A 23,107-nucleotide genomic window follows, 5' to 3' on the forward strand; every position below is an offset into this window, starting at 1 on the left:
TGATTTCTTCAGGATATCCCAATGCAGTTCAACTAAGGAGATGTGGGAGGTCTTGGAAGTTACTCATGAAGGTACTGAAGATGTGAAGAGATCAAGAAAACATTCTCTCATCCAAGAATATGAATTGTTTAGAATACAACCCGAGGAGAGCATTGCTGATGTGCAGAAAAGGTTCACTCATATTGTGAATCATCTTACTGAATTGGGAAAGGAATTTGACAGAGAGGAACTCAACATAAAAGTGTTGAAGTACCTTGACAGAAGCTGGCAACCCAAGGTGACTGCCATATCAAAAAGTCGTGATCTGTCAAAGTTGTCAACTACTGCACTCTTTGGGAAATTAATGAAGCATGAGCTGGAGCTCAAGAGACTCAAAGAGCAAGAAACAGTGGAAAGGAAACCCAAGGGACTTGCACTGAAAGCAAGTGCACAGAGTGACATCAATGAAGAAAAAAAAGATGTTGAACATGATGAAACAATCAACTTACTTACAAAGAGGTTTAGCAGATTCCTGAAGAAGAAAAGCAGAGATAGGAACCAACAGAAAAGAAGGTATCCTAAACCTAATGAATCAAATTCCTCTAACTACACTTGCTTTGGTTGTGGTAAAACAGGGCACATCAAGATGGATTGTCCAAACAATCAACCAAAGGACAAATCTTCTAGCAAGAAAGTTGAAAGGAGCAAGGGGAGAAGAGCTTACATTTCTTGGGAAGAAAATGAAGTATCTTCAACTAGCAGCTCTTCAACTAAGAGTGCGGAAACCAATTTGTGCTTCATGATGAAAGATGAAGGGTCAATCTCTGATTCAAAAGGCAGCAAGAGAAATCAATGGTATTTGGACAGTGGATGTTCAAAACATATGATTGGTGATCTAACAAAATTTACCAACTTGAAGCTCAAGCCAGAAGGTCATGTAACCTATGGTGACAATAACAGTGGAATAATTCTGGGCAGAGGAACTGTTGGAACTGGAAATTCAACCACTATTGAGAATATACTTTATGTAGAATGACTCAAGCACAGTCTTCTCAGTATGCCAACTATGTGAGAAAGGATACAAGGTGAACTTCAAGTCAAATGGCTGCACAATCTCAAGTGACCCAAGGTGTTGTTTATTGGTAAAAGAGTGAATAACATATATCTCTTGGATATTATGGAAACTGATTCTTCAAATGAGTGTTTACTGTCTAGAAGTGATGAGTCTTGGTTGTGGCACATGAGGTTAGCTCACATACACACTAATCACTTAAATAAATTGAAATCTAAAGATCTTGTTTCTAGTTTACCTAACATTAAATTTCAGGATAACAGGCTCTGTGATGCTTGTGTGAAAAGTAAACGAATCAAATCCTCTTTCAATTCAAAGGACATTGTTTCTACTAAATATCCATTGGATGTATTGCATATGGATTTATTTGGACCATCTAGAGTTGCTAGCTTGGTTGGAAATTTGTATGCTTTGGTTGTTGTGGATGACTACTCTAGATTTACATGGACTCATTTTCTTGCACATAAAAATGATGCTTACAATGCCTTTAAGAAATTAGCAAATGTTTTACAAAATGAAAATGGTTGTTGTATAAAATCCATTCTTGGGGAGAGTTTCAAAATGCTAGATTTGAAAGGTTTTGTGAAAAACATGGGATATCACAACTTTTCAGCCCCTAGGACTCCCTAACAAAATGGTGTAGTTGAAAGGAAAAACAGATCATTAGAGGAACTAGCTAGAACTATGTTAAATGAATCTAAGCTTCCTAAGTATTTTTGGGCAGATGCAGTCTATACTGCAGCTTATGTGTTAAACAGAACCTTAATTAGACCCATTCTTAAGAAAACACCATATGAATTGTATAAGGGCGGGAAACTTGGTGTGAGTCACCTTAGAGTGTTTGGGTGTAAATGCTTTGTATTGAATAATGGCAAAGATAATTTAGGTAAGTTTGATGCTAAATCTGATGAAGGTGTTCACATTAGTTATGCCTTGAATGGTCATGCATATAGAGTCTTCAATAAAAGATTGCTCATAGTGGAAGAATCAATGCATGTTGTATTTGATGAAGTTGATCATAGCATATCCAAAACTACTGCAGATGACCTTGAATGTGATGAATTTAAATCTGTTTTAAATCAAAATGAATCGATTCATATTGATACTGCTGACTCACATGTTGTACAAGAACCTCCTGTTTCTGCAGGTTTGCCAAAAGAATGGAAAACCCCAAGAGATCTAACCCTTGATAATGTCATTGGGAACATTGAGAATGGAGTTTTAACTAGGAAATCCCTAAATAACTTCTGTGAGACAATGGCATTTGTATCTTAAGTGGAGCCCAAAAATCTGAATGAAGCCCTCAAGGACAGTAACTGGATTCTGGCCATGCAGGAGGAATTGAATCAATTTGCTTTGAATGAGGTATGGAGTCTTGTTCCTAGAATACCTTAAATGAATATCATTGGAACAAAATGGGTATTCAGAAACAAGATGGATGAGCATGGGGTGATTACCAGAAATAAGGCTAGACTAGTGGCTAAAGGGTAAAATCAAGAAGAGAGAATAGACTATGATGAAACATAAGCACCAATGGCTCGGCTAGAAGCTGTTAGATTGCTACTTGCCTTCTCCTGCATCAAAGGATTCAAGCTATTCCAAATGGATGTGAAGAATGCCTTCTTGAATGGTTACATAAATGAAGAGGTATTTGTTTCACAGCCACTACGTTTTGAAGACCATCAACATCCAGAACATGTGTTCAAACTCAAAAAGGCTCTCTATGGGCTTAAGCAAGCTCCTAGGCTATGGTACGAGAGGCTAAGTGATTTCCTTACCTCACAAGGCTATGACAGAGGCACATTAGATAAGACCCTGTTCATTAAGAAGAAAGGAGATGACACAGTTCTAGTACAAGTTTGTGTGGATGACATCATATTTGGATCAAACAATGGAGAATTGTGTGAAACTTTTGTGGAAATCATGAAGAGTGAGTTTGAAATGTCAATGATGGGTGAGTTGAATTATTTTCTAAGCTTGCTGGTCAAACAACTCAAGGAATGTATATTCTTGAATCAAGCCAAGTATAGCAAGGATCTGCTGAGAAAATTTGAAATGGACAAGTGCAAACCAATCAACACACCCTTCTCAACTAGTTGTCACTTGGATCATGATGAAGCTGGAATTCTTGTTGATGAAACCAAGTACAAAGAACTCATAAGATCACTACTGTACCTCACTACCAGCAGACCTGAGATAATGTTTGCAGTGTGCATGTGTGCTCGGTTTCAATCTGCTCCTAAAGAATCACACTTCAATGCTGCCGAAAGGATTTTGAAATATTTGCAAGGAACTAAAGAAGTTGGCTTGTGGTATCCAGTTTTGGTCATGGTTATGTAACCGATTTGATGCATTGGTTGCTCAATTAAGGTGTGATATGTGTGCATCGTGACCCCAAATATTTGTTGCACCTTTTCAAAGATTCTCTGCACATTTTCAGAGAATAATATCCTCGTGCATATCTGTTCTTAACTGCACCATCAACCCATTCATTTTTCAATATAAATCTGTGTGAAATTGCTACCCACATTGGCTACCCATACTCGTAGTTGAAGATGGTTGTTGCCCTTCAAGACATGTGTTTGATGAAGCCATTTGTGTAAATTTCACTTGTATTTTCTTTTGCTTTAAGAATGTCTTAGGTATAGTTTATAGGTTGTTTAAAGTAGGCTTTTTGCTAGGTACCTCACCTCTTAACCCCATACCATGTGATAGGAGCAAGCACAAGTTTTCTGAAACTGTTTTTCACATGTTTTGCAAAAACACCCTTATTGCATATAAAATAAATTTGTTCTTTTCTAAATGAATAGATTCTTTTATTAAGCTGATGCTTTGATTAAGTGTTTTTGAAATTCATGGTTTGGGCATCAAGCATTTTAACTAAATCTTCATTCCATCAAAACGACTGTGTTTCAATTGTTAAGAAGTTTTTGTTATCGTTTTGAAAATAAATTTGTTCATCTATAAATGAATGGATTCTTTTTAAGTCTGGTGCCATGTTTACCATTAAAAGGCTTTTTACGTTTTATCCTTGCACCAGGGTGTTTGACTAAGTCTCCTTCGCATAACAGATTCCCTAACAGCTTTTGAAAATAAATCTGTTCATTTTATTTTCAATCTGTTCTTTTTATAACAGCTTTAACTATTTTTTGAAAATCTTTTATAAGTTGTTTTTCAATAAAAGGAGAGTTTGTTCTGTGTTTAAATGTTAATCATACAATTGAAGACACAAGTTTTACAACAGAGAACTAAGGATTTTCAGAGGATTAGCATGTATTCTTGAAAGATTTTCCAAATCACAAAGTGTGCTTGTTCTTGGTTGGCTCTAAGGCTTGGTTAGAGGTGTTGCTACTGTGTAAGCAATCTGTTCTACTAATCTAAGGCAGATTTCTGCATCCTCTATCACGTGTATTCGTTTCATATTTCATTTCTTGTAAAAGTGTGGTTGTAAACTCTTCTTCATAGGGTTTCTTGAAGAGTTGTGTGTGCTGGAATAGAGTTTTTCAGCGAGGTTTGTCACGTTCTTGTAGGGTTCAAGAATAGTGGTGTTTGTAATTGTTTGAATTGTGATTTAGTGAATTTCACCTTGGATTAGGTGAAGACTGGATGTAGCTCATTGGAGTGAACCGGTATAATTGCTTTCTGTTCATTCTCTCCTGATCTCTGCACTCAATAACTGCTGAATAAACTAATCTATCAAGAAATAAATCTGTTCAATTGTAATTGAATCTGTTCTTTTTGGGCACGTAGATACTGTTCTTGATTTTCTAAAGAACTTCTGCATAAATCTATATGTGGTGAAACATCAGTGAATTTCATGCTCTGTGAAGGTTAACTCAATCTGTCATGTGTTTTTTAAAACAAGCATTGTCTTTGTATTCAAAGGTTGTGATTAACTGCTGAAGCTCATTGTTTTTAATTCTGCAAAAATCAATTTGAACTTTGCCTGCAGATCATCTAACTCAATCTTAAAACAAAGTTTATTCAACTAGGATAAAAGCCTTAAAGTACATAAACAGTATCAAAATAAATTTGTTCATTTCTAAATAAATCGATTTATTTTCTGTGTACTATGACAAAATCTGATTATGTGCGAAACTTTTAAAAGGTCAATTCACCCCCCCCCCCCCTTCTTGAACTTTGACACTATTGAACCCAACAATTGGTATCAAGAGCTAGAACTTGTATTTTAATCAAGTTTGTTTGCAATAATGTCTGAGTTTAAAGTGCTTTTTGCTGAGGGATCATTTATCAATAGACCCCCTATGTTCAATGGAATGAATTATGCTTTTTGGAAAATTAGAATGAAGATTTTCATGGAATCTATTGACTCGTTTATTTGGGAGGTTGTGGTCCATGGACTCTATGTGCCAATGCAGGTTGTCAAGGATGAAGAAGTGGCAAAGACAAGATCTGAATGGAATGAGATTGAAAGGAAGAAGGCTCAATATGATCTTGTAGCCAAGAACATCATAACTTCATCATTAACAATGGATGAGTTCTTCAGGATATCCCAATGCAGTTCAGCTAAGGAGATGTGGGAGGTCTTGGAAGTTACTCATAAAGGTACTGAAGATGTGAATAGATCAAGAAAACATTATCTCATCCAAGAATATGAATTGTTTATAATGCAACCCGAGGAGAGCATTGCTGATGTGCAGAAAAGGTTCACTCATATTGTGAATCATCTTACTGGATTGGGAAAGGAATTTGATAGAGAGGAACTCAACATAAAATTGCTGAAGTGCCTCGACAAAAGCTGGCAACCCAAGGTGACTGCCATATCAGAAAGTTGTGATCTGCCAAAGCTGTCAACTGCTACACTGTTTGGGAAATTAATGGAGCATGAGTTCGAGCTCAAGAGACTCAAAGAGCAAGAAACAGTGGAAAGAAAACCCAAGGGACTTACACTGAAAGCAAGTGAACAGAGTGAGATTAATGAGGAAAAAGAAGATGATGAACATGATGAAACAATCAGCTTACTTACAAAGAGGTTCAGCAGATTCCTGAAGAAGAAAAGCAGAGATAGGAATCAACAGAAAAGAAGGTATCCTAAACCTAATGAATCAAGTTCCTCTAACTACACTTGCTTTGGCTATGGTAAAACAGGGCACATCAAAATGGATTATGCAAACAATCAATCAAAGGACAAATCTGCCAGCAAGAAGGTTGAAAGGAGCAAGGGGAGAAGAGCTTACATTTCGTGGGAAGAGAATGAAGTATCTTCAACTAGCAGCTCTTCAACTGAGAGTAAGAAAAACAATGTGTTTCGTGGTGAAAGATGAAGGGTCAATCTCTGATTCAGTAAGTGAATTCTATATGGAATCTGATAACTATGATAAATTGCTTGCTGCTTTGAAAGAAACTCATAATGAAGTAAATAGACTAGCTGCATAAGTTACAAAAGGTAAATAATGTGCTTGCACCTAAAGTAAAAAAACTTGAGGAAGAACTACATAAGGCCAAAACAGATCTGGTAAGCCTTGAACTAACATGCTTGCATGCCTCTATTAAAACCTGTGAAAACTCAAAAAATTGGAAAAACAAGTGGAGTATTTGCTAAAAACCCTTTCCAATTTCACTAAGGGAAGAGAGAATCTTGAGTCTCTCCTTGGTTCACAGAATGTTGTTTTCAACAAGAATGGTATTGGTTATAATCCTGGAAATGTAACCAATGTCAAAAAGCTTTCAAGTTTTTTTGTTTCAGCAAAATCAGGTTTCTCAGCTTTTAACAGTGGCAAAAAGGTATCTCATATTACCTGTTTTTACTGCATGAAATCTGGTCATACCTCTAGGTCATGCATAGCTAGAAAACATCTTGTTCCTAACAACTTAGCAAAATGGCTACCAAAGGAAAGGTTTTAATCTGTGTAGGACCCTATACTGAAAAGGGTACCATTTATATCATCTTTGCTCTGTTTTGCAGAAAGGCAACAAGAGAAATCAGTGGTAGTTGGACAGTGGTTGTTCCAAACATATGACTGGAGATCTGACAAAATTCACTAGCTTGAAGCTTAAGGCAGAGGGACGTGTAACCTATGGTGACAATAAACGTGGAAGAATTCTGGGCAGAGGCACTGTTGGAACAGGGAATTCAACCACTATTGAGAATGTGCTTTATGTAGAAGGACTCAAGCATAGCCTTCTTAGTATTAGTCAACTTTGTGACAAAGGATACAAGGTGAACTTCAAGTCAAATGGTTGCACAATCTCAAGTGACTCCTCTGGTAAGGTGTTGTTTACTGGTAAGAGAGTGAATAACATATATCTCTTGGATATTATGGAAATTGATTCTTCAAATGAGTGTTTACTGTCTAGAAGTGATGAGTCTTGGCTGTGGCACATGAGGTTAGCTCACACACACACTAATCACTTAAATAAATTGAAATCTAAAGATATTGTTTCTAGTTTACCTAACATTAAATTTCAGGATAACAGGCTCTGTGATGCTTGTGTGAAAGGTAAACAAATCAGATCCTCTTTCAATTCAAAGGACATTGTTTCTACAAAAAATTCATTGGATGTATTGCATATGGACTTATTTGGACCCTCTAGAGTTGCTAGCTTGGCTGGAAATTTGTATGCTTTGGTTGTTGTGGATGACTACTCTAGATTTACATGGACCATTTTTCTTGTACATAAAAATGATGCTTACAATGCCTTTAAGAAATTAGCAAAGGTTTTACATAATGAAAATGGTTGCTGCATAAAATCAATTTGAAGTTATCATGGGGGAGAGTTTCAGAATGCTAGATTTGAGAGGTTTTGTGAGAAACATGGGATATCACATAGCTTTTCAGCAACTAGGGCTCCCCAACAAAACGGTGTAGTTGAAAGGAAAAACAGATCATTAGAGGAACTAGCTAGAACTATGTTAAATGAATCTAAGTTTCCTAAGTATTTTTTGGCAGATGCAGTCTATACTGCAGCTTATGTGTTCAACAGAACCTTAATTAGACCCATTCTTCAGAAAACACCATATGAGTTGTGTAAGGGTACGAAACCTAGTGTGAGTCACCTTAGAGTGTTTGGGTGTAAATGCTTTGTATTGAATAATGGCAAAGATAATTTAGGTAAGTTTGATGCTAAATTTAATGAAGGTGTTCACATTGGTTATGCTTTGACTGGTCATGCATATAGAGTCTTCAATAAAAGATTGCTCATAGTAGAAGAATCAATGCATGTTGTATTTGATGAAGCTGATCATAGCATATCTAAAACTGCTGCATCATGAATTTGATCAAGGTTAACTGTGTGTATATCATCAATGAGCATATGCTGAAATCCAAAAGATTAACTGATTATCGCTTTCCCTATGCTATTCTTGTTTCCAAATTGATTGATTACTTTGGCATTGACACCTCTAATGAGCAAAATGAAACCATCAAAGCTGTAAGTGAGATTGATAACTCAACTCTCACAAAAATGGGGTTTCATAAAGTGGAGGACAGCTGGGTGTTTCTCAAAGGAAAAAATCCTCAAGAAGAACATGATGCCTCAAACCTCAACAATGAAGATGGAGATGAGGTTGTTCCCATGGAAGATGACACTACTCAAGCTGCAGAACATTCATGCTATGTTATCCATCACTCCTACGGGCAAGAGCAATCTGCTAATCATGCTGGAAGTCAAAGGATAAGTTCTCCATCTGTAGAAATCAGAGGAGATTCACCTGCTCCCCAATCAATGCATGAAGAAACTGCTGCAACTCATCCAAATGCTATTGTTGCCTATCAAACTCTAGAATATAGAGGTGAACCCTTATCCATGTTTGAGAGGCAAGTTCTGTATCGCCTTGATGCCATGTCAGCAGAACAGAGGGCATATTTTGAGACAACTCAAGCAAGGTTTCATCACCCTGATGATCAAATTGAAGGAGTTCAGTTGCAGCTGGCAAAGTTATATTACAAAGATTAGGAGTATCTTGCTTTCCATGCTTTCCTTTCATCAATTTAAATTTCTGTAATGTTGAACAATTTGTATTTGTTTCTGGACTGTTATGTTTGTGTTATCTTTCTGTTTTTATATTTCTCCATGCTTAAATGTTGTTTGATGAATCCAAAGGGGGAGAAAAATAGCTCACCATGCTAGGTGAAGCTAGGTGATACAAGTTACATTCTGCACCTTAAAGCTGATTCACATGTTATGCATTGTTTCAACTTTCTGGTTTGGTATTTGGTGCAGTACAGGTTCTTAAAGCAACAGAGTTATGGGGTTTTGCCTCCATCAAACAGGGGGAAATCGTTGAAGATGGTTGCTACACATTTTAAGATAATAATATCCTCGTGCATATCTGTTCTTAACTGCACCATCAACCCATTCATTTTTCAATATAAATCTGTCTGAAATTGCTACCCACATTGGCTACCCATACTCGTAGTTGAAGATGGTTGCTTCCCTTCAAGACATGTGTTTGATGAAGCCATTTGTGTAAATTTCACTTGTATTTTCTTTTGCTTTAAGAATGTCTTAGGTATAGTTTATAGGTTGTTTAAAGTAGGCTTTTTGCTAGATACCTCACCTCTTAACCCCATACCATGTGATAAGAGCAAGCACAAGTTTTTTGAAACTGTTTTTCACATGTTTTGCAAAAACACCCTTACTGCATATAAAATAAATCTGTTCTTTTCTAAATGAATAGATTCTTTTATTAAGTTGATGCTTTGATTAAGTGTTTTTGAAATTCATGGTTTGTGCATCAAGCATTTTAACTAAATCTTTATTCCATCAAAACGATTGTGTTTCAATTGTTAAGAAGTTTCTGTTATCGTTTTGAAAATAAATCTGTTCATCTATAAATGAATGGATTCTTTTTAAGTCTGGTGCCATGTTTACCATTAAAAGGCTTTTTACGTTTTATCCTTGCACCAGGGTGTTTGACTAAGTCTCCTTCGCATAACAGATTCCCTAACAGCTTTTGAAAATAAATTTGTTCATTTTATTTTCAATCTGTTCTTTTTATAACAGCTTTAACTGTTTTTTGAAAATCTGTTATAAGTTGTTTTTCTATAAAAGGAGAGTTTGTTCCTGCATTTAAATGTTAATCATACAATTGAGAAAACAAGTTTTACAACAGAGAACTAAGGATTTTCAGAGGATTAGGGTGCATAGGCACGTGCGTTGTTCCCTAGCGCCCGCGAGCACCAGGTCGACCTCAGCCCCTTAGGGTGCATAGGCAACGATAGAGAAGAGGGCCCCAGCAAAGTAGTAGCCTTATGAGCCCAGGAAGCCCCAAACTAGGGGTCGCGGCAGGGAGAATGTGCCACCAAGGCACAAATTCGTGGTAGAATTGAAGGACCTGATCTCCATCCCCAACATAGTGGAGAGACTGAAGATGCCCGCAAAGATCAACAAGAAGTTGGGGCCTAACAAGAACTCCTGGTGTGAATTCCATCAAGCGATTGGCCACCCAATACGAAACTGTTTGGCGTTGCGACACCAGTTGGAAGAACTGGTGAAGAATAGTTTCTTGAAGGACTACCTGGTGGAGTCACAGGGAGACCAGAACTTGACTACGCCAGGAGGAGATCAAGCGCACAAAATTCCAGTTCACGGCGAGATTCATACCATATCGGGGGGCTTCTCAGGTGGAGAATGCACCGCTTCTTAGAGGAAGAAGTAGCACGAGCAGTAATCATAGTAGAGGCGCAAGAGGCATATCAAGACCTTGATGCCGATCTTATCTTCACCAAGGCTGACCTCCGAGATGTCGTCCCCCACGACAATGACCCCGTGGTGATCTCAGTAGTAATCGCAGGGATAAAGGTACACCGTGTACTGGTGGACCAGGGAAGCTCGGCAGACGTGATGTTTTGGACGACCTTCAATAAGTTGCAGTTCTCCCCTGATCAACTGAGGCCTTATACTGGTTGTTTGTACGGTTTTGCGGGGGACCAGGTGGAAGTGTGGGGACACCTAGAGTTAAGGACCACCTTCAGAAATGGTGTTGCGTCCCGCACAGAGAACATCAGGTACCTTATTATCAACGCCCCCTCAGCTTATAACATATTGTTGGGCAGACCCACACTGAACAGGTTGAGGGTGGTGGCATCGACGAGGCACATGAAGATGAAGCTACCTGACTTGGGAGGAAAGGTGATCACCATCAAGTCAGACCAGAAAGAGGCTAAGAGATACTACGAGAATAGCCTCAAGACAAAGAGAGGGGTGTTCATGGTCACCACACAAGCACCAAGTGAAGAAGGGGTCGCCCGCTCAAAGATTGCCCGTGCAGAGATCGCCCGGGAGAGGCGACCCGAACCAGCAGGACACGTCCTGGAGAGGGAGATTGGAGGCAAGATGTTAAAACTTGGAAATTCACTAGGCCAAGCGGCACAAGACCAGATTGTCGAGGTCATAGCACGACATCTGGATGCTTTCGCATGGTCTGCCTCGGACATGCCAGACATAGACCTAGACTTCCTATGTCATCGCCTCACCATGGACCCTCAGGTCAGGCCTATCCGCCAGAGAAGAAGAGAGTTCAACAAGGAGAGGCAGCATGTCATAAAGGAAGAGACGAAGAAGCTGTTGAGCGTTGGCCACATAAGGGAGATCCAGTACCCTGAGTGGTTAGCAAATGTGGTCCTAGTGAAGAAGGCCAACGGAAAGTGGAGGATGTGTGTTGTCTTCACCGACCTCAACAAAGCTTGCCCGAATGACTCGTACCCTCTGCCAAGCATCGACGCCTTGGTGGACAATGCCTCGGGCTGCAGAAGGCTCAACTTCCTGGATGCTTTTTCTGGATACAACCAGATTAAGATGCATCCCAGGTCAAGGACCCTTAGAGGGTCACATACCTAGGGTACGTCCAGATTCTGAAGGGGTCGTTTGCGGTGTTCGAGCTAGTGCATGTCCCTATAGAGCAGAATGCCCGAGCTGACTTGATAGCTAAGCTCGCCAGTTCAGGCAACGGGGGCAGGCAGAGGACGGTCACACAAGAAACCCTGAAGATACCTCGAACTTTTACTGCAGATAATCTAGTGGGGGTACATCAGATCAGTACGTTGAGAGGAGGGGCAAAGAGTCATCGGTCATTGACTCATGAGACGTTGAAAACTCCCAGGGTAAGCACATATCCAGTCCTTGGGGAGGAATCATTGCAAATCTGCCTGGTCGAAGGAGGAGAAACCTGGATGATGCCTTACAAGAGCTACCTGGCTGATGGGATACTCCCATTGGAACCCAAAGAGGCCAGGAAAATAAAGAAAAATTCTGCCAAGTACACTCTCATTGACAGAGAGCTGTTCAGACACGGGTTCACCCACCCAATCTTGGTATGTGTAAGCGGAGACCAATGCGCACGTATAATGGCAGAGCTCCACGAAGGGATATGTGTGAGTCACATCGGTGGACAATCTCTAGCATCGAAGGCCATTCGTGCGGGATATTATTGGCCAACGGGAAGACTGCACGAGGTACGCACAGTAGTGTCAGCAACACGTTGACTGGCACAAGGTGCCACCAGAGGAGCTCAGGTCGATTTACAGCCCTTGGCCATTTCATACCTGGGGAATCGATATCATGGGACCCTTTCCTTTAGCGATAAGGCAGATGAAGTACCTCATGGTCGCCATAGAGTACTTCACGAAGTGGATAGAGGATGAGCCAGTGGCGCAGATCACGACCCACAAGATCTAGCACTTCGTGTGGAAAAACATAGTGTGCCGCTTCGAGGTACCGAAGCGCTTGGTGTCTGATAATGGCACATAGTTTGCAAGTCAACAACTGGGCAAGTTATGCTCAAAAGTTGGAATAAAGCAAGTGTTCGCATCAGTCGAGCACCCAAGATGAATGGGCAGAGGTCTGAAGAGAAGGCTCGAAAAGGCCAAAGGAACCTAGGCAGTGGAAGTTCCTAGAATTGTGTGGGCTTACCACACCACTCCCCAATCCACCACCAGAGAGACACCTTTCAGCTTGGTGTATGGGTCAGACGCGATGATTCCCGTAGAGATCCAGGAGAGCTTGCCACTCTTCCAGAATTTCATGGCTAAAGAGTCCAACGATGAGAGAAAGGTGAACCTGGACCTACTGGATGAAGTCAGGGAGGAAACAAGAATTAAAGTTGAAGCTTTGAAGAGAAGGGTGTGTTGAACCAAGTGGTGTTCATGTTTTGAAGAATCCAAATCCTTTGAAGGATGTTGAAGCCTATGCTTTGCTTGATGTTGTTCTGCTGGTTTAAGCTTTGTTCTGGGGTAGTTTATATGTTGTAATCCACCCTGTGATTAAATCTAAAGCATTAGCATTCTCAATCTTTGTGAAAGTAAAATGTTTTCAAACTAAGTTAAAACAACCGATTGTTTTGTCGAAACAACCGATTGTTTATACTTAGGTGTTTTGAGAAAAAGAGTGAAAACTGTTTTGAATGGTTGAACTGTTAAGTACCAAAACAACTGATTGATTCGAGGAAACAACCGATTGTTTGTTTTGGGACCATAACAGAAAAACTGTTTTCTTGTTGACTGAGCTTTAAATGTTTTAACTGCTTACGCTCCAGTCATTAAATGCTTTCACCAATCTTTTAATGCAATTTAAGAGTTTGTTAAGATTTGATAACAAACTACATCTTTGAATAAATTCAGAAAAACAGATTTGACAATTAAGAATCTTTGACAAAGTTTTTCAAGAGAGTTTTTCAAAGTGCTGAGATTGCTAAGAGTTTGTGGTTAATCAAAGTGTTGGAATAGGATTCTGCTTGTATTAATTTCAGATTATCTTCTGTAACAAGTGTAATCCTTGTACTCTGTTGAACAATTCGTTTCTGTGTTTGCTGAGATTTTCTGTGTGTTCTTGAGGTGTTCAAGATCAACAATCTTAGTGTTGGCCAAGGAGAGTGTGTTTCTTGAGGTGTTCAAGGTCATTCTCTTGGTTGTTGTGTAAGTGATCAAGTGGTGATTGCTTAGTGGATTTCCTCAGGGTTATGAGAAGACTGGATGTAGCTCTGGATTTGGAGTGAACTAGTATAAACAACTGTGTACAATTTCTCTATCCCTATCTCTTTAAATTCAGTTTTGTCAATTAATAACTGGTATAAACAACTGATTGTTTCGGTAAAACAACCGATTGTTTTTCCAGTATTGTGCTTTTGCTTTATGTTTTGAAAAACTGAATTCTTAATCAAGGTTTTCTTGAAGTATTTTTCATTCTAAGCTTAAAAGTTTACTAAAATCTTTCTTAAACAATTCACCCCCCCTCTCGTTTAAGGCCATATATTCTAACAGGGTGGAGTACAAGCATAACTCAAAGTTGAAGCCTCGCCAGTTCCAGGTGGCCGATCTAGTGATGCAGAAGGACCACCCATATCAGTTAGAGAACAAGTTGTCCCTCAAGTGGACTGGTCCTTTCAGAGTAACAGAGGCCCTCGGAAATGGGGCATACAGGCTTGAGATACTGGAGGAAGGTGCGATTCCTCTTACATAGAATGTGACCAACCTCAAGTTTTACTTCAGTTAAACTTTAGCATTGTAAATAGTTTTTAGGGGACGCTCTTTTTCCCTTATAAGGGTTTTTTAATGAGGTCACCCAATAAATTTCGATTGAAGTATATTCTCGAATGTTTGTACAATGTAGTTATGAACCCGTTTACTTGCATTAGAGGTCTCGAGAGCGAGAAAGGTAGGTTCGTAGAGAACACCTCCCCCTTGAGTGAAAGCGTTAAGAATGAACGAAATGGTTCACCAATGAAATCCTCCTTCGCCTTCGAGCAAAGATTAGGTCAGTTACGAACCGTTCCCTTGCGTTAGAGGTCTCGGGAGTGGGAAAGGATGGTTCGCAGAGAACACCTCCCCCCTCGAGTGAGAGCGCCAAGGTTGAACGAAATGGTTCACCAGTGAAATCCTCCTTCCCCTTTGAGCGAAGATGAGGTCAGTTACGAATCGTTCGCTTGGGTTAGAGGTCTCGAGATTAGTTAGGGTAGGTTCTTAGAGAATGTTAGGTTTGATAGCTTACAACAAGAGGGGGGATGAATTGTTTTCGAACTATTTTCACAAATACTTTGCTTAGAATGAAGCTTTAACAAACAACACAAAAAAGCAATTCAGAAAACCAATTCAATAGTCAAATAGAAACTGGAATCAAAAATTTAATCGGTTAAAGTTACGATTTAACCGGTTATTTATGACAACGAAAAATACAAACAGTTTAATAAGAGATGAGATTGAGAGAATTACACACAAAGATTATACTGGTTCACTCAATCACAGAGCTACATCCAGTCCTCAATCAAACCACTGAGTTTTCAATATGCAATCAATCACAGATTACACAAACACCACACACAAAAAGGTGACTTTGAATCCCACAAAGCCTACTCACCCTTCTTGCACACAACAACCACCTCATGCCAGAATCACACTGACTTTACAAATTTTACACAGATATACAGAATGTTACATGAACAATTACAAGAACTTGAACATGATTAGAAAACACCTGGTAAAACACAATACACCAGCACCTTATTGATCAGTTCTTTCAAAGACAGCAAAACACAAAGCAATCTTGTTAAAAACTTGGTTGAAACCTTTTCACAAACAGTTTCGTAATCTTTCAAATCATTCTCAACTCAGAGTATCAAAAGGTTTCTGTTTCATCAATCTCAATCACTCTCATCATCATCATCTTTAAACGTTTGAATCAAACACATATTTATAATACTTGAAATGCTAACGTTGGAGCAAATCAGTTAAAAACATATTTTCAAAAAACTGTTACAAGCACACACATTTAATCGGTTAAAACCACGAATTAACCGGTTGAATGCTTTTGTCAATTATAAAACAGTTTTAAAACCTTCTTTGCCAGCTAACTTACAAACAACCGATTATCTCGACATTCTAATTGGTTGTTTTTTCCTTTGCATGGAACAACACTTTAATCTTTAAAACTGATTCAAATGAGCTTTGTCTAAGATTCAAAACTGATCTTACAAAGATTTTAAACCCCAAACCAAAACGTAAACCTAAAACATCACACAGCTTCAGGCTTCACTTGGATTTGGCACATCAAAGCTTCCCATCTTCAACAATCTCCCCCTATTTTATGGAGGCAAATCCCTGGGAGCTTTCGGAAATGTTCTTTGTTTAGAATCTGTTGAATCCTGCTAGCACTGAAAAAACACATAATAGTCTTGTCCAAACAGATATACACTTTATATCAGTTTTCAGAATAAGCAAAACCATTTAAGAACAATCGATTATAATACAAAAATAATCGGTTGAAATTCTGCTAAAAGCCAGAAACCACAGTTTCAAATACTTTCAGAAACTTCAAACATTTTAATAGTAGTAATAGTAGTGTTCAAAAGCAGTAAACACACAAGTAAGAACATATTACAACTTTCCAAACACTTCTCCCCCTATTTGTCTCATAAAAAAGACAAAAGGTAGGATTAAAAAACAACATAAAGAAAATTTTAAACTTTTAAGCTAAAAAGAAGGGTTATCCTCCCTTTGAAATTGTAGTTCCAGAATCTGCCTCTGAACTTCTTCAATTTGTTCATCCAGAATAGAGAACCTTGTGTCCATGTTTGTAAACCTTGATTCGTACATCTCATAGAGATTCCTTTGATTATCGGCAAAGGTGTCCATTCTATTCAGCATTTGCATTTCAAAGGATGACATGCTTGGCATCCTTTCCTCCATGTTGATATCATGATGCATTCCTTCTTGAGGTCCAGCAGCAGGATCATCTTGCATTGCTGCCTCTTCAGCTTCATTTCCTTCATTGGTTCCACTTTGGCCAGCAAAATCACCATCTTTGCTTACCGATCTCCCACTAATCTTAGTAAACCCCATCTTGCTTAGGGATCCACTATTGATTTCAATAGAGGGCTTGATAACTTCTGCTAGCTCTCCTTCTATATCCACTTCAAAATATTGAAGGAACTTAGAAATCAAAAATAGCATAAGGATAATGAAAATCACATAACCTCATGGCTTTTTGCATATGCTCTTTGATTGTGTGAATCCAATTGATCTTCACTTTATTCATGATGCAGTAGATCATGAGAAGATCTTCTTCAGAGAGAGTTGAATAGTTTCTCCGCCTAGGTGTGAGAATCCATGAAACTATGAAGGCCACAAGCCTTTCATCAAGCTTCAACCCTCCAACAGAAAAATTCCTCACTTTGGAGTGGGGATTCTTGAGACAACTCTTGTATAACTAGATTTTGTTGAAATCTTCCACAATTCCAAGGTTTCCCCTATTGATTCATAGACCAGAAGACTTCAACCCGATCACAGCAGACCAAACCTCATTTGTAATAACCATATCTACACCTTTGACATGAGAAACAAGTGAGTCACCATCAAAAGTAAGGTTAGTGTAGAATACCTTTACAAGATCAGGATAAATGTTCCCTGTGATTTCCAGAAATCTCTTCAACTTTTGTTCTTTGAGAACACTCCTTACAGAATCTAAGTTTTGTTGTTTCATCAGGAAACAACTTTTGGAGTATTTACATTCTTTCTACTAGTCTCTAGTAGGTATTTGCTGATGAGATTGATATCCCCTGCAAACCAACCTTCAAGCTTTCCAAAACTTTTGAGACCCCTGGACTTCATCCTTTTTGCAGATGGAGGAGATCCAGCCATTGCTTGAATCATAAAAAGTTTCTGCAAAGAAAATTGTTGAAGAAAGAAATAACAGTTCTAGTTTAACTGGTTATTTGTGAGTGGAAACAACAGCTAAATGCATTGGGTTTTATAGAAGAGAACTCCTGGTCAAAGCAGATAGTATTCAACATAAAAACAAATCAAATATGAACAATAAAGCTGACATGGTCAGTCAAATCAGAAAGTACAGATTCACATGTGATATTTGACCAAGCATTTAAGACAAATTTGATTTTCAAGATAGGTAGAGATCTGATCTATTAAAAGCTAATGTACCAGAGTTAAATTGTATTGAAACATCAATTAAAGCAAGTTTGACCATACACGTCATTAGGTTTAACAAAATCACAAAACTCAAAATTAAAAACAAAAAAACAGTTTCATCCAAAGCTTACTTGATAGAAATAATCGGTTGTTTCGAGGAAACAATCGGTTAAATTTCTATTCTGAAAAAAAAAACATTGTTTTAAACCAGAAACACATGTTGCATATAACCGGGATAGCGCAGAGCGCATCTCCCTCTTGAGCGAGAATGCCAAGGCGAGGACAACACGACTTGCCGACGACATCAGTAAAGCATCTCCTTGCTCAGTAAGATAGGAGCGAAGTCAGCTAGGAAGCCTCTCTCTCCTATGCCTTATGAAATAGGTTTGAAGAACAACTACACAGGGTTCTCTCTCCTTTGTGTATAGGGGTAAGTTCAGTTACAGGTTAGTATGCACACCCCCGCTACCTAAGGAAGATTGTATGGTAGGACCGGGGTAGGTAAGCGTGCTACCTAAGGTTTAAGTGTTCGTCGAAGGCGTTGTTAGAAGTGTTAGCGCGAGGCGCGACAGTTAATGGTCAAAGGCGAAGAATGCAAGTTAAAACAAGATACAGGCGTAGCATTCAAATAGTTCAAGACCAAGAAAACAGTTCAAGCAGTTACAAGGTTGAGACAGTTAAAAGATCAAAGACAACATTTATAAATATAATTGTTCATCAGCGATACAAGTTAATCAATAAATTCCCTATGAGCCTAAGAGGGAGGGGCAATGGGCATAAGCTGCCCATCAACAACCCGCTTCAGCGCGGTGAAGGGAGTGAGGTCCAACGTAGGGTGCACACAGACAATCTGAGCTAGGGCGTCCTCAAACCCTCCTCCATAGCATTTGCGGCGTCTTCAAGGAGCTCCGCCTCAGCCTTCTGGAAGAGCTCCGTTTTCTCAGCGAGCTCACCCTCCATTCGACCCAGTTGGAGTTCTTGGGAGACGACCCTTTCTTCTAGCTTGGCCATTTTGACTTGCCTTTGCCTGCTCTTCAAGCTCCACCACCTTGGTGCGTAAGGGCAGGACTTTCAACTCCAGATCAGTGTATGCTTGACCCCTTGTCGAAAAGCCGCTTCTTGAGGTTCTTCTCTGATTGACGAAGGCACCTCAACTCTTGGGTCAAGGTAGTTTCACGATGGGTAAAGGCTTGGGCCTGGCGGGAAAGTTCTTCCTTCGCCTTAGCCTCCATTTCTTCCCGCACCTTGGCCTCTTGCTCTTCTTAGGCCCTCAACCTCGTCTGGCTCGCAAAGGTGAAGGAGTTGGCGAGGAAGTCCCCAAGACTCTGCCCCATGCGCTCTTCTAGTGGGTTTTCACCCAAGACCTCCGCTACCCTCCTTTCTTAGAACCTCTTGAGGGCGTGTTGGAGGCGGAGGGTAACTTAAGAGCAGGTGGCACGTGGACACCCTCGGGGGCGTTCTCCCCACCGCCTTCAATACCAAGTGGTTCGTGGGGAGAGGAAGCGCTAGGGGGATGCTCCCGGTATGATGAAGGAGGGGCTTCGGTGGAGGAGTGCGAGGTCGCAACCCTTAGTCTTTTGAAGGTAATGCCCTCCCCCGTGACCTCGTTGTCAGAGTCGACGGCCACCACAGCAGCAGGTGGGTTGGGAGAGTCTTGGGCAAGGGGCTAGCATCGATAAGAGCAGCAGTTGAGGGGCCAGCATCAGTAGAAGCACCTTGACGGCGAGCGAGAACCTCGGCCAGCCTAAGTTTCTTCTTCTCATTGAGCATCATACCTACACCAAGACAATGAGCATGAGATTTTATACAATGCAAGAGCAATTACAAGAAACAAGAGCGCAATTAAAGACTAAGAAAAGGCAGAAACTGATACCAATGTAGCCTTTAAGGACTTTGGGGTTGAACTCGTGCTTGATCAGCTGAGCGGTGTTGAACACCACTCCCAAGCTCGAGAGAAGCTAGCATAGTTCACGATCGGGGGGAATCAGATCCTCAAGACCCCTTGGTCTCTTGAACTTCAGTTCCCCCACCCAGTAAAGGGGAAACCCATCTAGTAGGGTGGGGTCATGAGCAGTGCAACACACCTTGAAGAACTTCCCCTTGAAGCCCTTGTAGAATTGCTGAAAGAGGGTCAGAAGGGATCTCCCCACCACACCGTTGAAGCTTACCCAAAGCTTCTTCCCTGGACTCTTAGCCTCAAAGAAGTAGAGGAAGACGTCCACAGAAGGAGTGAACCCCAGGTGGTTGCACAGGATTGTGAACGCCCTTACAAATGCCCAGCCGTTGGAGTGCAGTTGAGTAGGGGCCACGTTTATTTCGGTTAGGAGCGCCTGCTCGAACCCCGTGAGAGGCAAACGGAGTTTAATCCGCTTGAAGATGGTAGCGTAGAGGAAGAAGAAGGGTTCTCCGTAATTGACGCGGTCGTCGACACACACAGGCTCGCCCTCCGCACAAGGGCAAACAGTGATATAAGCATCACATTTCCCCCCAAACAAGCGGATCATGTGAGCGGCTTCGTCCTCAAAGGCCCAAGGGTAGAGGGCCTTGTAATTGATTTGAGGGGGAGGGTTTGAGGTTGTTTTGGTTCTAGCCATCTAAAAGGCAATTTCAAGTAGCGGAATCGAAAAATAAGGGCGATCAACGGATAAAAATCATACCTTTCGATCAATGCGAGTTGAAAGTTCTAGTCTTTGGAGAAGGAAAATGAGAGCGCTCGAGGAAGAAGATGAAGCAATCAAAGGTGTTTCAGAAAGTGATGGAACAGTAATTGAAGCGCGCATTTACGAAAACTTAACGTAAACTAAGAAGCGCAAACGACGTTAAGTCCTGGCCGTTGATCAAGACACGTGTGTGCAGATTAAAACGGGCACATAGAAGCGTCACTTCGGTGCACTGTTCACGTCCCGTCACACAGAGCCACGTAGGTCGCCAGAGGCGAGGACTTAGTCTCTTCGCTGAACAACTTACAGCTCGAGACTGGGGGGCTTATGTACCGACCAATCCTCGGACGTTGTTGACCGCTAGTAATGGTGGGCCACGTAAGCTGGGTCCCACAAGCGACATGGGCCAGTGTCTCACAAGGCACGTGAGCCAAGGTGTCGAAGAGTGGTCAGGCGTCGATCACCAGGATGTGCTGATGTGTCCTCGGCAACAGAGTGAGGGCGATGTGACATCAGACATCAGTGGCCCAAACAACAGAGCTGGGCCATGTGAGGTGGATCCCAGACCACATGCCAATTATCAGTTAGGGAGAAGCCTAGCTCACGAGGGGTCCATGCGTGTGGTGTGGATGACGCGTTCAGGCGTAACACAAGTAAAGAGACACTGGAAGAGATCAGGCCCGTGAGGGTCATGTTCCAGGGGTAAACTGCATGCATGGCACGTGAATAGCTAGGGCACTCCCAGGACGGATGGCCCTAGAGATTAGGTGCGCAAGTTGGTACCCAGGTGGTCGTTCCGTCAAAGGTTGCACACCAGTAAGGGAGCCCTACGTACCAGATTTCCCTAAGAGTGGGTGATAGCGGCGCTAAGGCACACCCTCAGTAACCATAATTGCGGTTAGCGGAAACAGCGTAAACCCTAGAGTATATAAAGGGCAGTAATAAACCTAATAGGGTACACAACATTTACGCGAATACACACACAGATTACACAGAGCTTTACGGCTACGTGTTTTGGTGTTTCTTTGCCAGTACTGACTTGAGCGTTGGAGTGCAAACGGCCTCTAGGGCGCCCTTTGTCTTTGCATTTTCAGGTGTTTGATCACATGAAAGCACGAACGAAGGCAGAGAGAATTGGACGTGTGATCGTCGTAGACGTACGAAGACAATCGAGTCAACCGACAAGAACAAAAACCTCTTCTCCAAATAAATCTTTTATGGAGTTTCCAAATGAAACTGAAAAATTTCAAGAAATATGACAACCACGAAGAACAGAAAAACAAACAAATAAAAATAAAATTGCTACTAAAAACATCAACTTATGTTTTTTTATAAATACATGGACTTTAGAAGTCAAAAATTGATTATTATGTCTTGAAGAACTTTGTTCTTCTTGACCTTTATGTAAATATACCACTTGATTTGTTTAGTGTTTATTTCAGATGAATGTTTGATTCTAGAGGAAAACATCAAATATATGCAATAATAAGGTTGTTGTATGAAATGAACAATGCAGATATAAGGATATATGATGTGCGTTGATTTTAGATTTAACCATTTTTAGATGTGACACTTTACTTAAGATTGAGATTTTAGCAATTAATGGTGAGGACCTAAGGAAGATTCCCACTGGACACGAACTTAACCAAATGGTTAAGTAAGTGTGAAGGTTCACTTCACAAAGGCAAAAATGGAAAAACAAGATATAGTGAATATGGAATGCAATTGCAGAAATGAAATGGAAACATGGTAAGCATCAATGATGGTCATTGCCAAACCAAATGACGATCCATACTCAATAAATGAGCCAAAACCCAAGAACACAATTCAAGGACGGATATAAAAATAAAGAGCATAAATGGAATGAAAAAATGGAAAGGAAAAATGGAAGAAGGAACTTAGGGAAGGGATGGTGAGGATGATCACGCCACCTGGGGTGTGGAGGACACCAAGATGAGTGGAAGGGGCGCCACTTGAGAGCCTCACACTCTTCAAGATAAGACAATGTAAAGAGAAAACAAGCCTCACTATAATCTCTCACAAATTTTGCAAAGTTTCTTTACTTTTCAAAATTCACATTGAAAATACATGCAGTAAGGCACCCTATTTATAGGATGGGTGCCTTAGTGGGCAAGAAGGGCAAGAGTAGGGTGTTAAATGTGTGAGGGGATACCTTTAGAGTTTGACTAAGTCAAAATCGCACCCAAGGCTTGTTCATCTAGAAACTAGGTCAAATTTCCTTCATAAAGGTTTAGAAACAAGCTAAAATGATAACTACACCCTCTATTATGCTATAGGGACCTATTTTAGCTTATTATACTATTTGGACCCCTCAAGAGAGTCCAAATTATTTACAACATATTTGTATCTTATAAGAAGAACAAAAGGAAGAATAGTTGGTGTGCTGGTTTATGCCCAGCTCCTCTGGTGAGGTCTTGAATTGTTCGCTAAGATGACTGTTCACCATGTGCTTTGTCGTTTGCTTCCTTGGTCATCTTTGTAGCTACTTGGATTGTATC

At 40.3% G+C, this 23,107-nt stretch overlaps 2 protein-coding genes across 2 annotated transcripts; both read left to right on the plus strand.

The window, feature by feature from the left end:
• The first annotated feature begins 5,262 nt into the window (after positions 1–5,262).
• On the plus strand, positions 5,263–6,336 carry LOC137825237 (uncharacterized). The gene has a single exon (XM_068630910.1). It carries the CDS (start codon positions 5,263–5,265, stop codon positions 6,334–6,336), a length of 1,074 nt encoding a protein of 357 aa, XP_068487011.1.
• A 4,309-nt stretch (positions 6,337–10,645) lies between these two features.
• LOC137825238 (uncharacterized) lies at positions 10,646–11,854 on the plus strand. Its single transcript, XM_068630911.1, has one exon. The coding sequence runs from the start codon at positions 10,646–10,648 to the stop codon at positions 11,852–11,854; it is 1,209 nt and encodes a 402-aa protein (XP_068487012.1).
• Positions 11,855–23,107: the final 11,253 nt, after the last annotated feature.

The sequence above is a fragment of the Phaseolus vulgaris genome, chromosome 8 (genome assembly GCF_000499845.2).
Source record: "Phaseolus vulgaris cultivar G19833 chromosome 8, P. vulgaris v2.0, whole genome shotgun sequence".
NCBI classification, from domain to species: domain Eukaryota; kingdom Viridiplantae; phylum Streptophyta; class Magnoliopsida; order Fabales; family Fabaceae; genus Phaseolus; species Phaseolus vulgaris.